The sequence below is a fragment of the Denticeps clupeoides genome, chromosome 19 (assembly GCF_900700375.1).
Source record: "Denticeps clupeoides chromosome 19, fDenClu1.1, whole genome shotgun sequence".
Lineage (NCBI taxonomy): Eukaryota > Metazoa > Chordata > Actinopteri > Clupeiformes > Denticipitidae > Denticeps > Denticeps clupeoides.
In genome coordinates this window covers 16,246,504-16,258,987 of record NC_041725.1, presented here as the reverse complement: position 1 = coordinate 16,258,987, position 12,484 = coordinate 16,246,504, and the positions used below count along the sequence as shown (strand labels likewise).

The 12,484-nt window shown below is 46.6% G+C and overlaps 2 protein-coding genes across 3 annotated transcripts; one reads left to right on the top strand and one right to left on the bottom strand.

The window, feature by feature from the left end:
• Positions 1-470: 470 nt before the first annotated feature.
• Positions 471-7,850, bottom strand: mettl13 (methyltransferase 13, eEF1A lysine and N-terminal methyltransferase). Of its 2 annotated transcripts, none has more exons than XM_028962130.1 (8): positions 7,614-7,850; positions 4,325-5,066; positions 4,045-4,244; positions 2,438-2,627; positions 2,168-2,356; positions 1,807-2,019; positions 1,002-1,133; positions 471-893 (listed from the first exon to the last, which is right to left on the bottom strand). In XM_028962130.1, exons 1-8 carry the CDS (start codon positions 7,764-7,766, stop codon positions 595-597), a joined length of 2,118 nt encoding a protein of 705 aa, XP_028817963.1. In that variant the 5' UTR covers positions 7,767-7,850; the 3' UTR covers positions 471-594. The 2 variants fall into 2 exon arrangements, with proteins under 2 accessions (XP_028817963.1, XP_028817964.1); XM_028962131.1 differs by having other exon boundaries at positions 1,807-2,049; positions 2,192-2,356.
• A 127-nt stretch (positions 7,851-7,977) lies between these two features.
• itpa (inosine triphosphatase (nucleoside triphosphate pyrophosphatase)) lies at positions 7,978-10,146 on the top strand. The gene is made up of 8 exons (XM_028962134.1): positions 7,978-8,080; positions 8,202-8,259; positions 8,332-8,396; positions 8,487-8,560; positions 8,659-8,690; positions 8,917-9,029; positions 9,109-9,185; positions 9,748-10,146. The coding sequence occupies exons 1-8, from the start codon at positions 8,018-8,020 to the stop codon at positions 9,869-9,871; spliced, it is 606 nt and encodes a 201-aa protein (XP_028817967.1). The 5' UTR covers positions 7,978-8,017; the 3' UTR covers positions 9,872-10,146.
• Positions 10,147-12,484: the final 2,338 nt, after the last annotated feature.

Below are 12,484 nucleotides of genomic sequence, written 5' to 3'. Positions count from 1 at the left end.
CTTGTAAGAAAACTTGACTAATATTTTTTGTGACACTCCGGAGCTGCTTCGAACTGAAGGCAGTGCGATGCTCTGGACAGGTGGTAAATGTATACAGAGTTTATAGTACAAAATCTTAATTTAAAATCCTCGCCTCTATGTAGACTCAAACAGAGTAGACTTAAACACCAGTAAGAAACAGATAGTCTCATTTCGTGTTGTGTTGAAATCTAAGATGCTTAGAATCACTCCCATAAAGAACAACTACACCACAATGTTTAAAAATGGGGCGATGCTGACTTCGATGTTAAGGAAGTGGTCTCAAAACCAACAGGCTCAAGGTTCAAGGGTTCCACTCTTTTCTCCTTGAGCATGGTACCGTCCCCCCACACACTGCTCCCCGGGTGCCTGTCATGGCTGCCCACTGCTCACCAATGGTGATGGTTAAATGCAGAGGACTGATTTTGTTACCACAATGGCAAAAACAATCATTTTCATTTAAAAACGTTTTTAATACAGGAATTTTGTATTTACAGCAAACCTTATTTTTCTCCATACAATGTTTGAAAGGCTTGCAAAACCTTACATCATCTTAACTTAAGAGTTCATGACTGATTACGCCACTCTGAGCTCTTCCAGCATGGCAGCGATATCAATCTGAGGGCTGCAGGCTCCGCCCCCGGGGCCAGCCGGTCGCATCGCACCCTGAAGTCTCCTGGCTGCCTGCTGCAGTCCGGTGGGGACGGTGGAGGCCGAGTCTTTTTCTTGACCCAGATCCCTCAAACACAGAAGCACCTCGTTCACTTCGCCCTCGATTCTGCGTGAGAGCATGCGGGGGAAGACGCCTCGCAGCCGGTCCAGCACCGCCAGGCGCAGGGCGGAGTCACGGCACACCAGGTTCAGCATGAAGACCCCTGAAAAACAGAACCCATTCTGAACTGCTCATAAAACCAGGGCTCAGGAGGCTCCTCACACATTTAAAACCATAAACAATATGGACGGCTGCATTTTTCTGCATGTACCTCGTGCAGAAAGCAGATTAAACACTTTTTTCAGAAGAGATTTTTCCACAAAGGCAGGCGGCGGGCAGCTCATTCCCAGGGTGGGGTCCTTGCTATCAATGTCAAACATGATGACATCATAAGAATGTCCACCTATAAATAGAGAGCAGAAGTGTAAGGAAAGCAGCAGCTGACAGCAGAGACATGTCTGATGTGCACATTTTACATGAAGCAGAACCAGGAAAAGGCAAAAGAAAAACATTACATTTACAGCATTTACCAGACACCCTTATCCAGAGCGACTTACAATCAGTAGTTATAGGAACAGTCCCCCCCTGGAGTAACTCAGGGTTAAGTGTCTTGCTCAGGGACACAATGGTAGTAAGTGGGATTTGAACCTGGGTCTTCTGGTTCATATGTAAGTGTGTTACCCACTAGGCTACTACCACCCTGACATTTCACGAAGTTTTGATCAAGTAATTTCTTTGATGCAATGAAGGCAGAAAAAACACAATAAAAAGGTCAGAAAAGCGATATCAGACCACACTACAGGGTTCAGCCAAAGACCGTATGTTCCAATCTTCTCAACCCACCAGCAGAATTCCTGCCATGGTCCTTCACTGAAACTCTTTTCCAGAATTTAATGCATCCAGATCCAAAACAAACATCAACTCCAAACTCCGCCCATTTCAGAAGACACGCCCCTTTCATCTGTTTCTACTTTTTTTCCACCCATTTGTAGCTATAAATTCAGAATCTGAAAATAATGTCATGCACACGTCAAAATCAAATTTCTTTCATCTTCACTACTCTTCTATTCACACACCTTGGTTCTCCAGCGTGTTGATGTGATCCAGACCATCTCCGAGTAAGACCTTGAGCCGGTCATCCGGACGGAACCCAAACCATTTCTGTGCGACCTCCAGAACTGCAGGGTCCAGCTCCACCACCTCCACCTGAGCTGCTGGAATAAAATCATGCACAAACTGGGGCAGAGCCCCACCCCCCAGGCCCACCAGGAGAACGCTCAGTGGAGCTTCTGTAAGAGAGAGGAACGACTGTGAGCAAGCTGAACATACACCATCCAGAATATTATCTCCAGGTGGAGAACGTTCTGATACAGAGGCAGCCCACAGGAAGAACGTTCACCTGAGCATCTGAGATCACGTTATGCAGGTCACACATACCTTCTTTGGAATCGGCGCCCAAACCCAGAAGAGCCAGACCTGACACCATCACTTCATGGTGGGCACAGCAGAGGAAGCCCCTGTCCACGCTCGTGGTCCTATCAGAAGCAGGAGTTAATGCGCTGGGAGGAGGCTGAGCTGAGGAAGACTTTGCTTTCTTTTTGTTCTTCTTCTTCCGTGCAGAAGAGGCTGATCCCAAAGAGAAAGAAAATCAGCTGATCAGAACGTCCTGATTTGTGGAACAAATTCATGTGACCGGTGGAGCCTCACCTGCGTCTGGCATGCAGAGTCGACACTCTGACTGCACCAGCTGAGCGTTGCTCATGAAGACCAAGCGACGGTAGAGTTTCCCGTCCTCCCCTCGCACGTCTTCTACAGAGTACTCCCCTGTCAGCTGACTGGTGCCCCGCCCCACCACCTCCCTCCAGCCCAAATCCCCTCCCACGGACAGAAAGGGCACCTGGACACAGTCACGGGCATGCAGATAGTTAAAATACCCGAAAGGTGGACGTTCTTCTCACGTTTCTCCTCAGATCTACCCGTACCAGACGCCATTCTCCAGAGTGACTCACAATGACAGGGTTCTTACACTTATTTTTACAGAATTTTCATGACGATATGTTCTCTGAAATTCCTGTGCAAATTTGAAAAGGAAAAAAAAAAAAGTAAAATTTATCACAATATTGTTAAAAATTAATGGCAACACAGAAAAGCTTAACTTAAACAACAGTGTTTCCTCCCCCATGTTTACGCAGGAGCCGAGTAAAATGGGTCCAATTGGGTTCGAGTATAAATCAGCTGTAATTTACACGACTTTTAAAAGGAGACACGCGGCTGCGGAGGAGCTGGAATATGGAAGCAACGCACGCAGCATCACGTGACACTACATAAAGCCAGCAAAGATACTACAAGACCTGTGCTGGTTTTAATAGTTGTAGTTGTAAACATAGAAAAACGTACTTTGTTATGCATTCGTGTGTCAGATTTAAATGACTTTTCCATAACTTTATATGTTTATTTCCCTCCACTGGCTCCCAGTAGCTGCACGCATCAGATTCAAAATACTGATGCAGGTCTACAAAGCCAGACATGGAGTAGCACCATCCTACCTCACAGCCCTTATTACACCTCGCACTGCACCTCGTATACTCCGAGCCTCCAGTACTGCTCGCCTGGTCCCTCCATCTCTGAAGGTAAAAGGAAGACGCTCATCTAGACTTCTCCATCTTGGCCCCTCGGTGGTGGAATGAACTTCCCCTCGAGGTCAGAACAGCTCAGTCACTGAGCACCTTCACACGACAGCTCAAGACCTTCCTCTTTCGAGGATATTTAGATCAACTTGTAACTTCTTATTGTCTTTCTTATGTATAGAAACTACAGCAGAGTGAATAAAAAGATTGTATTCATAGTTGGGGGGTCCTAGTGAACCAGAACTGATCACTTTATTGATTGTAACATGGAAGCACGTTGTAAGTGACTGACTGAACAGCTCAGTCACTGAGCACTTTCAAACGACAGCTCAAGACCTTCCTCTTTAAAGAATATTTAGATTAATTTGTAACTTTTCTTATTGTCGAACTTGTGTACAGAATCTACAACAGAGTGAAGAGTTCAAAAAGATTGTATTCATAGTTTGGGGTCCTAGTGCACTGGAATTGATCTCCTCATCGATGGTAACTTGAAAGCACGTTGTAAGTCGCTCTGGATAAGGGCGTCTGCCAAATGCCTTAAATGTAAATTTCATATTCCAAAAATTTTCAAGACCAGGAAAATTCTTTCAAATTCCATGACATTTCCAGGTTTTTAATGATCATAGGAACCCCAAGCGTCAGTCCCCCTGGAGAAGCGTCTTGCTCAGGGACACACGGTTCATGTACCTCTTGGTTGGGTGGCATCCCAGGAGGGGCGAGTTCCATCACCACGGGCGACAGCTCCGCCTGCACGGCCTCCAGGTCCTGATACTGCTGCTCCCGGTGCATCGACACGATCAGCAGGCGTCTGAAGTTGGCACTGGTGCCGAGCTGCACGCGGCCCTCAGCAGATCCATACAACCAGTCTGACTCCCGACCCTGCGGCACTGGGACCAGTTCAACAAACAGGAGTGTAGAAGAGTGTAGAAGACACATTTTAAAAAACGACCAAGAAAAGGTTGTTTACCTATAAATATGGCAAAGTGATTGGACCGTGGGACCTTGGCTGATGGCGGGCTGTCCTGGACACTCAGCGTGTAGCGCGGCTGGCCTGTCGACGCATGGCAGAGCGTGAGGGAGGGCGTGCTGGCAGAATCGGTGGCACTCCGCAGTCTGTGGAGCTGAAGAGCGTACGCCTGCCGCTCCTTCACCGCAGACAAGAGATCCGGTACAGACGACAGACGGCTGGGGACGCCGTCCTCTCCCAGGCACATCTCCAGCACCGAGAATGGAGCCGGCTGCCGGAACTTGGTGCAGATAAGAACGAAGACCGGCAGCCCCGGCCCAGACGACTCCGGGGTCTCCAGAGTGGACAGGCAGTGCAGTCGCACGGCCCACCGTGCAGCAGAGAAGTGCTCCACAGCCAGACGCACCACATGCTCCTGCGCCAGGGACACACAGACGTAGCGCCCGCCCACAGCCAGCACCCTGCCGACCTCCACCAGCATCCTCGTCGCCAGAGACCCCTCCTCCTCAGAAGCCATGGCATCCAGGGTGCCCTTGTCCAGCACGACTTGGTAGCTGCCGTTCTCAAAGCCTGTGTGAGTGGCATCTACTTGCAGGAAGGTCAGGCCAGGTCGTCTGTCAACATTGCGCTGGTTCATGTGAGACACCACCGTTTCACTGATGTCAATGTTGGTGAGCTGCCTGTAGCCAACATCATAGAGCTGCTCACTGAGCTCAGAGTTCCCACAGCCCACCACCAGCACCTGCGAGCAGGAAACATCAGGGTAACAAATACATCTTCAGCAAACCAAGAACTTCAGAACCCGCTCCTCCTGTAACTACAACTACAGCAACGCAAGATCTTCAGAACCCGCTCCTCCTGTAAATACATCTACAGCAACGCAAGATATTCAGAACCCACTCCTCCTGTAAATACATCTACAGCAAACCAAGAACTTCAGAACCCGCTCCTCCTGTAACTACAACTACAGCAACGCAAGATCTTCAGAACCCGCTCCTCCTGTAAATACATCTATAGCAAAGCAAGGACTTCAGAACCCGCTGCTCCTGTAAATACATCTCTAGCAACGCAAGATATTCAGAACCCGCTCCTCCTGTAACTACAACTACAGCAACGCAAGATCTTCAGAACCCGCTCCTCCTGTAAATACATCTACAGCAACGCAAGATATTCAGAACCCACTCCTCCTGTAAATACATCTACAGCAACGCAAGATCTTCAGAACCCACTCCTCCTGTAAATACATCTACAGCAACGCAAGATCTTCAGAACCCGCTCCTCCTGTAAATACATCTACAGCAAACCAAGAACTTCAGAACCCGCTGCTCCTGTAACTACAACTACAGCAACGCAAGATCTTCAGAACCCGCTCCTCCTGTAAATACATCTATAGCAAAGCAAGGACTTCAGAACCCGCTGCTCCTGTAAATACATCTCTAGCAACGCAAGATATTCAGAACCCACTCCTCCTGTAACTACAACTACAGCAACACAAGATCTTCAGAACCCGCTCCTCCTGTAACTACAACTACAGCAACGCATGATCTTCAGAACCCGCTGCTCCTGTAACTACAACTACAGCAACGCAAGATATTCAGAACCCGCTCCTCCTGTAAATACATCTATAGCAAAGCAAGGACTTCAGAACCCGCTCCTCCTGTAAATACATCTACAGCAACGCAAGATATTCAGAACCCACTCCTCCTGTAAATACATCACAGCAACGCAAGATCTTCAGAACCCGCTCCTCCTGTAACTACAACTACAGCAAACCAAGATCTTCAGAACCCGCTCCTCCTGTAAATACATCTACAGCAACGCAAGATCTTCAGAACCCGCTCCTCCTGTAAATACATCTACAGCAAACCAAGATCTTCAGAACCCGCTCCTCCTGTAACTACAACTACAGCAACGCATGATCTTCAGAACCCGCTCCTCCTGTAACTACAACTACAGCAACGCAAGATCTTCAGAACCCGCTCCTCCTGTAAATACATCTATAGCAAAGCAAGGACTTCAGAACCCGCTGCTCCTGTAAATACATCTCTAGCAACGCAAGATATTCAGAACCCGCTCCTCCTGTAGCTACATCTACAGCAAACCAAGATCTTCAGAACCCGCTCCTCCTGTAACTACAACTACAGCAACGCATGATCTTCAGAACCCGCTGCTCCTGTAACTACAACTACAGCAACGCAACATCTTCAGAACCCGCTGCTCCTGTAAATACATCTCTAGCAACGCAAGATATTCAGAACCCGCTCCTCCTGTAAATACATCTACAACAAAGCAAGATCTTCAGAACCCGCTCCTCTTGTAAATACATCTAAAGCAAACCAAGATCTTCAGAACCCGCTCCTCCTGTAAATACATCTACAACAAACCAAGATCTTCAGAACCCGCTCCTCTTGTAAATACATCTAAAGCAAACCAAGATCTTCAGAACCTGCTCCTCCTGTAAATACATCTACAGCAAACCAAGATCTTCAGAACCCGCTCCTCCTGTAACTACAACTACAGCAACGCATGATCTTCAGAACCCGCTCCTCCTGTAACTACAACTACAGCAACGCATGATCTTCAGAACCCGCTCCTCCTGTAACTACAACTACAGCAACGCAAGATCTTCAGAACCCGCTCCTCCTGTAACTACAACTACAGCAACGCAAGATCTTCAGAACCCGCTCCTCCTGTAAATACATCTATAGCAAAGCAAGGACTTCAGAACCCGCTGCTCCTGTAAATACATCTCTAGCAACGCAAGATATTCAGAACCCGCTCCTCCTGTAGCTACATCTACAGCAAACCAAGATCTTCAGAACCCGCTCCTCCTGTAACTACAACTACAGCAACGCATGATCTTCAGAACCCGCTGCTCCTGTAACTACAACTACAGCAACGCAACATCTTCAGAACCCGCTGCTCCTGTAAATACATCTCTAGCAACGCAAGATATTCAGAACCCGCTCCTCCTGTAAATACATCTACAACAAAGCAAGATCTTCAGAACCCGCTCCTCTTGTAAATACATCTAAAGCAAACCAAGATCTTCAGAACCCGCTCCTCCTGTAAATACATCTACAACAAACCAAGATCTTCAGAACCCGCTCCTCTTGTAAATACATCTAAAGCAAACCAAGATCTTCAGAACCTGCTCCTCCTGTAAATACATCTACAGCAAACCAAGATCTTCAGAACCTGCTCCTCCTGTAAATACATCTACATCAAAGTAAGAACTTCAGAACCCGCTCCTCCTGTAAATACAAGTCAGGAAGTCCTGGCTGATCACCTGGTCCCGGGTTTTGATGTACTTGTGCAGGACTCCGCAGAGCGAGTGATAGTCTCCGTACCACTCGAACGCTTTACCGCCCCTCTGACGGAAGAAATGTTCCCAGTAACCGGCGGAGCTGAACTCCGCGGCCGTGCGGGGTAGGAGGCTCATTCTCCGCACCTTCTCAGGCTGACACCACCAGGTAAAGACTAGGAGATCAGGACATGTTTCCCAGTTTTACACCCACGTGGTTTACTGAAGACGCGCATACAGCCCGGACGTACACGCCAACAGGAGCGGCTATTGGACAGCTTTTATGTCACGTGTTAACATTGGAGTGTTCTGATTGGTGAAAGTCTTCGAGGCGAGACGCTATTGGCTCTTCACAGTCTAACGGATCCGGAAGGGTTTTTAGCAGCACGATGGCGCTACCGGCGGGCAGGTCTGTGGTGTTCGTCACTGGAAACGCGAAAAAGTTAGAAGAGGTGAAGTAATTGTTCCTTTCAAATAAACATCCTTCACTCGTTTGTCTGTGACACATGAGCAGTGTGTCTGTAAATATAGAACATGTTATAAATTCCAACAATATTATTATTCCCTGAGAAGGTCGTCCAGATTCTGGGGGACAAGTTCCCCTACAAGCTGGTGTCCAGGAAGATCGATTGTGAGTAGAGTTATGAGTAGAGTTTGTTTTATTTTATTTAATACAATAAGCAGATTTTAAATCTGTTTGCAGTGCCGGAATACCAAGGAGAACCTGATGAAATCTCTATCCAGAAATGTAAAGAGGCAGCCAAACAAGTCAGTGGAGCGTGGGGTTTTGTTACAAAAGAAGCTGTAGATCACGGCAGCTGCAGAGCTGTAATCTCAATTTCCGATCTGTCTGTGAAGGTTGATGGGCCGGTGGTTGTAGAAGACACCTGCTTATGTTTTCGGGCTTTGGGTGGCCTGCCAGGGCCTTACATGTAAGTCTGTCTCCTCTGCCACCACCACCACCACCACCACCACCTGCATTCATCTGTCAGGATGTCTTGATTATTTATTTGTCTTGTCTGCTTTGTAGAAAGTGGTTCCTGGATAAGATGAAACCTGAAGGTAAGAAAACCACACAGGCGGGATACTGAGGTAGTTTAGGTGGCTATAAGGTTTTTCACAATTTGTTTAATCTGACTGAAATTGAGGCAGTTTTTGGTTTGGTAATTTCTGCATAAAATGATCAACATTTGTCACATTCTCTTTTTCATCTCAGTCTTAATTTTAACTAAGGCCTAAATTTATTCTGTCCAGGGTTGAAAAGGAACATCATCTTTTATATTCCTAGGGCTCTACAGGCTACTGGCTGGGTTTGAGGACAAGTCTGCTTGGGCTCTTTGCACATTTGCCTTCAGCGCAGGGAAGGAAGAGCCTGTCCAACTGTTCCGAGGAATAACTGAGGTCAGAAGTTCATCTTTATGATGATGCACAGACAGTCAGCGTTATTCATGTTGCTGGAACATGACATTCTGCTTTACAGGGGTGCATTGTGGAGCCCAGAGGACCCAGAGACTTCGGATGGGATCCATGCTTTCAGCCGAACGGCTATGATAAGACGTGAGAGTCATTTCTGAATGCATTAATGTGACGTGATTGTCATTGTGATACACAGCAGAGGACAGTGCACGGTGCACAAAACAAACTGTGTCCTTTGCATTTAACCCTTCACCCTTGGTGAGCAGTGGGCAGCCATGAAAACTGCCCAGGGAGCAGCGTGTGGGGACGGTACCTTGACCACAGGTATTTTAGTTTTATAAATTGCGTAATGGGACCAAGTGTTAAATTAAATTGTGTTCCTGCCTTCTACATTTATCACTCTGAGCCTGTCTGTTGCCCCACGGACAGCATTGCTCTGGTGTCTTGCTGGTGTCTGTTTCACCACTAGAGGACAGCGAAGGTTCAAATTCCACTCCTGCCTTCTCCCGATGCTGCTTTACAAAGACCATTATAATATAATAATTCTCATCCTCAGTTCTGTCTCTACTAGTGTTTCTCCTCTAGGTTAATCAGCGTGTAAACTGTCTTCTAAAAAGACCACCACACAACTGACCATCAATAAAAGTAAAATCCACGTTCATACTATGAAATGAAAGTGTCTGTTTTATCGATTTTTGTGTAGGTATGCAGAACTTCCGAAGGAGGTGAAGAACAGCATCTCTCATCGGTACCGGGCGCTTGCAGCCATGGCTGAACATTTCGCTCAGCTGAATGATGCACCGGAGGCCAAGAGGATAAAAGACTAACCTTGAGCAAGAGAAAAGAGCCGTTCGTTCCTCTTTTTTTCTGTACTCGCACGTTTCTCCAGCCGCTGGCATTATTCTACTGGCTCAGACATATGTTTGACTCATTATGTTTTAAATGTATTTTTTTTGTATTAAATCTGAATTTCCTGAATTTATCAGGCAAGGTGCTGTTTAGATAAGGCAGAAAACGACGTTTGAAAATATGGTGACTTATGGTCATAGGATGGTAAAATATGGATCTCTCAGCAGGCTTTCTGTCAGGGTCTGGAAAGTTAAAGTGCATTTTTCCAGGCATGGAAATGATTAAACATTCAGAAATGTTTTAATTTGTTGTGTTTGACTGTTTCTGACCTCAGATCAGAATAAAATCTCACTTGCATATGAACGTTTCTAGTGCTGTAATAATAGTACGTGTAGAACGGAGTAATAATGAATCATCCGCTGCTTGGTCCCCATCAGAACCTCCGCTCTCGGGGGGGGGAACTGGGCGATGATTGTTCCTGGCAGAGCTCGGTTAATGCAGAAAACTCATCACCGAGCTGAGCGCCGAGGATCTGCAGCAGGACCGTTTTTACAGCTGCTTGGTACAACTCGGTGGATTTCTTTATAAGAACGCTGAAATTGTAAACATATTAAAAATGAATGTGAGGATCAGGTGGCATGATTTCAGTTCAGGTTCTGCCCATCACCAACACGCTCTGATTTCTTGTTCTGTACCTGTGAGGGCCTGAGAGACCCAAACCAGAGAAGATCTGCAGGCTTCCAAACCAACCCGGACTGAAGTGCATTTTTCATCAGGAACGCTTTGTCCCGCTGTTGGTTAAACGTACTGCCTGCTGTATTCAGCAGGAACGAAGTTCTAGGTCTGACAGTAAACAGGAAATGTGTGCTGGAGGTGTACAGGGAAGAAGGTTCCGGCTGGTGAGAGGATTAGAACTCATCCAACCCACAGAACCTCCTGAGGGGCTTACAGGAGACAGAGGAACGGTTACAACAGCCCTCAATTAAACACAACAGCATTCCGGGTCCTCAGTGGGTGCCGAGATGTTTCTGCGGTTTCATCTGGCATCAAGGGCTTCGGTGGGTAAACATCCTGTCAGATGGTCACCATTTGAAATATCGGAAGAATTTGTTCTAATGCTTCAACGCCTGGCTTATACTGCTGTAGAAATAACAGAGGAACCTCAACCAGAAGAAGAAGATCAACCAGATGGTTTAAAATGATGTTCTTCTCAAATGCAGCATTCTTCCCCTAAAATGAGAATATGAGCTGCATTATGTAAAGGATGGTTACTGCTGGGCAGGGAAGGAAGGAAGCTTCTCCTTTATTTTCTCTCAGCAAGACATCCCATTAAGAAGAGGAACCCGGTTAAACAGGTCGTTATCATCAGCGCAGTTTAACATTCCACACAAACGTCTACCACGTCTGTCTGCGGGAACACCTGGCGTTCCACTTGTCCCGTTGGGTGCTGTGTGGTGGATAAGGAAGCCCAGGTTGACCAGGGACGCCTTCAGCAACACCGACACCCTGCTCACCCCAACATAATGAACATATGTGATTCATATCTGATCCCCGGGTAAAGTAAACATACCAAATACATTTTTTTAATTGGTTCCTTGGTTCTCAAACATGTTGGACGGTGTAGGGCTTTGGATACATGAGGTCAGTTGCTTATTATATGGAATAAACTAAAGAGTTCTGCGTCAATTTCTGTGTATTTTGGATTCTGTTGACATCCATGACTTATTCCTTCCATTCCTGTGATAAACAAAGTGCTTTCAGTACAAACATAAATCGTCTGGAGAAAGAAAATTATGTGGCGTCCATGGTAACTACAGTCAGATGAATGGAGATGCATGTTGATGGGAACTGTATTGTGTGTAAGCTGCATCTCTGACCAGGTTAAACAGTTCAGAACATAGAGGAACGAATGCATGCTGTTTATTCTGCCGGATAAATTTATGATCTGTTATTTCTACAGATTCCTGGGGGGCGATTGCAGGTTTGCAGGCCCATCTGGGAGACATCAGTCAGGGGGCTTGTGTACAGTTCCTACAGCTCATCAACAAAGTGTCATTTATAACTTGAGCCATCTAAGCCACCTGAAAACAGTCTTCCTGGCAGCTGTGTGCTTCAGAGGCTCCTAGCACCACGTTGTCCAAAAAGGCCCGGCACCAAAAAATGCATCCAGAGCTCAGGGATGGTCTGCTGCTCTCATCAGAACCTGACTGTGGTTCTGCCAGGAACACAAGCGGTCACTGCCTGCTTTCAGGGCCCATAAACTTCAGAGAGCCTTTATGGGGTGATCAGCTCGGCAAAGCCCAACTTTCTTCTGGTCAAGCCATAACCAAGAGAAGTATAAGAAGTTAAAACTGCAGGGTTTCTCCAGCCAGGTAAAAAAAACCCAACCAATTAGAGACACATTTACCAGAAATGACAGAAGTTGCATTGAATCGGAAAAGGAGCTGGAAACTGCCAAAGTTCTAGAGGGCGTTTCTGTTTTTTTCACACTCATAAATCGTTTTTAACTCTAAAATGTTAAAAATCCACTGCTCCCCCAGTGATACTTTACATTTAGATACTAAAGACAGAATCCACAGAACCTTTCGAGC

Bases quoted from the DNA above. Each gene is read 5' to 3' on its own strand.
- mettl13 (XM_028962131.1), bottom strand. From the start codon at position 7,766: ATGAGCCTCCTACCCCGCACGGCCGCGGAGTTCAGCTCCGCCGGTTAC. The intron at 2,628-4,044 runs GTACATGAACCG...GACTGTGTCCAG, and splicing joins GGATGCCACCCAACCAAGAG to GTGCCCTTTCTGTCCGTGGG. The intron at 2,050-2,191 runs GTTTGGGCGCCG...GTGTATGTTCAG, and splicing joins GTCAGGTCTGGCTCTTCTGG to CTTGCTCACAGTCGTTCCTC.
- itpa (XM_028962134.1), top strand. From the start codon at position 8,018: ATGGCGCTACCGGCGGGCAGGTCTGTGGTGTTCGTCACTGGAAACGCG. The intron at 8,561-8,658 runs GTAAGTCTGTCT...TCTGCTTTGTAG, and splicing joins GGCCTGCCAGGGCCTTACAT to AAAGTGGTTCCTGGATAAGA. The intron at 8,691-8,916 runs GTAAGAAAACCA...TTATATTCCTAG, and splicing joins GGATAAGATGAAACCTGAAG to GGCTCTACAGGCTACTGGCT.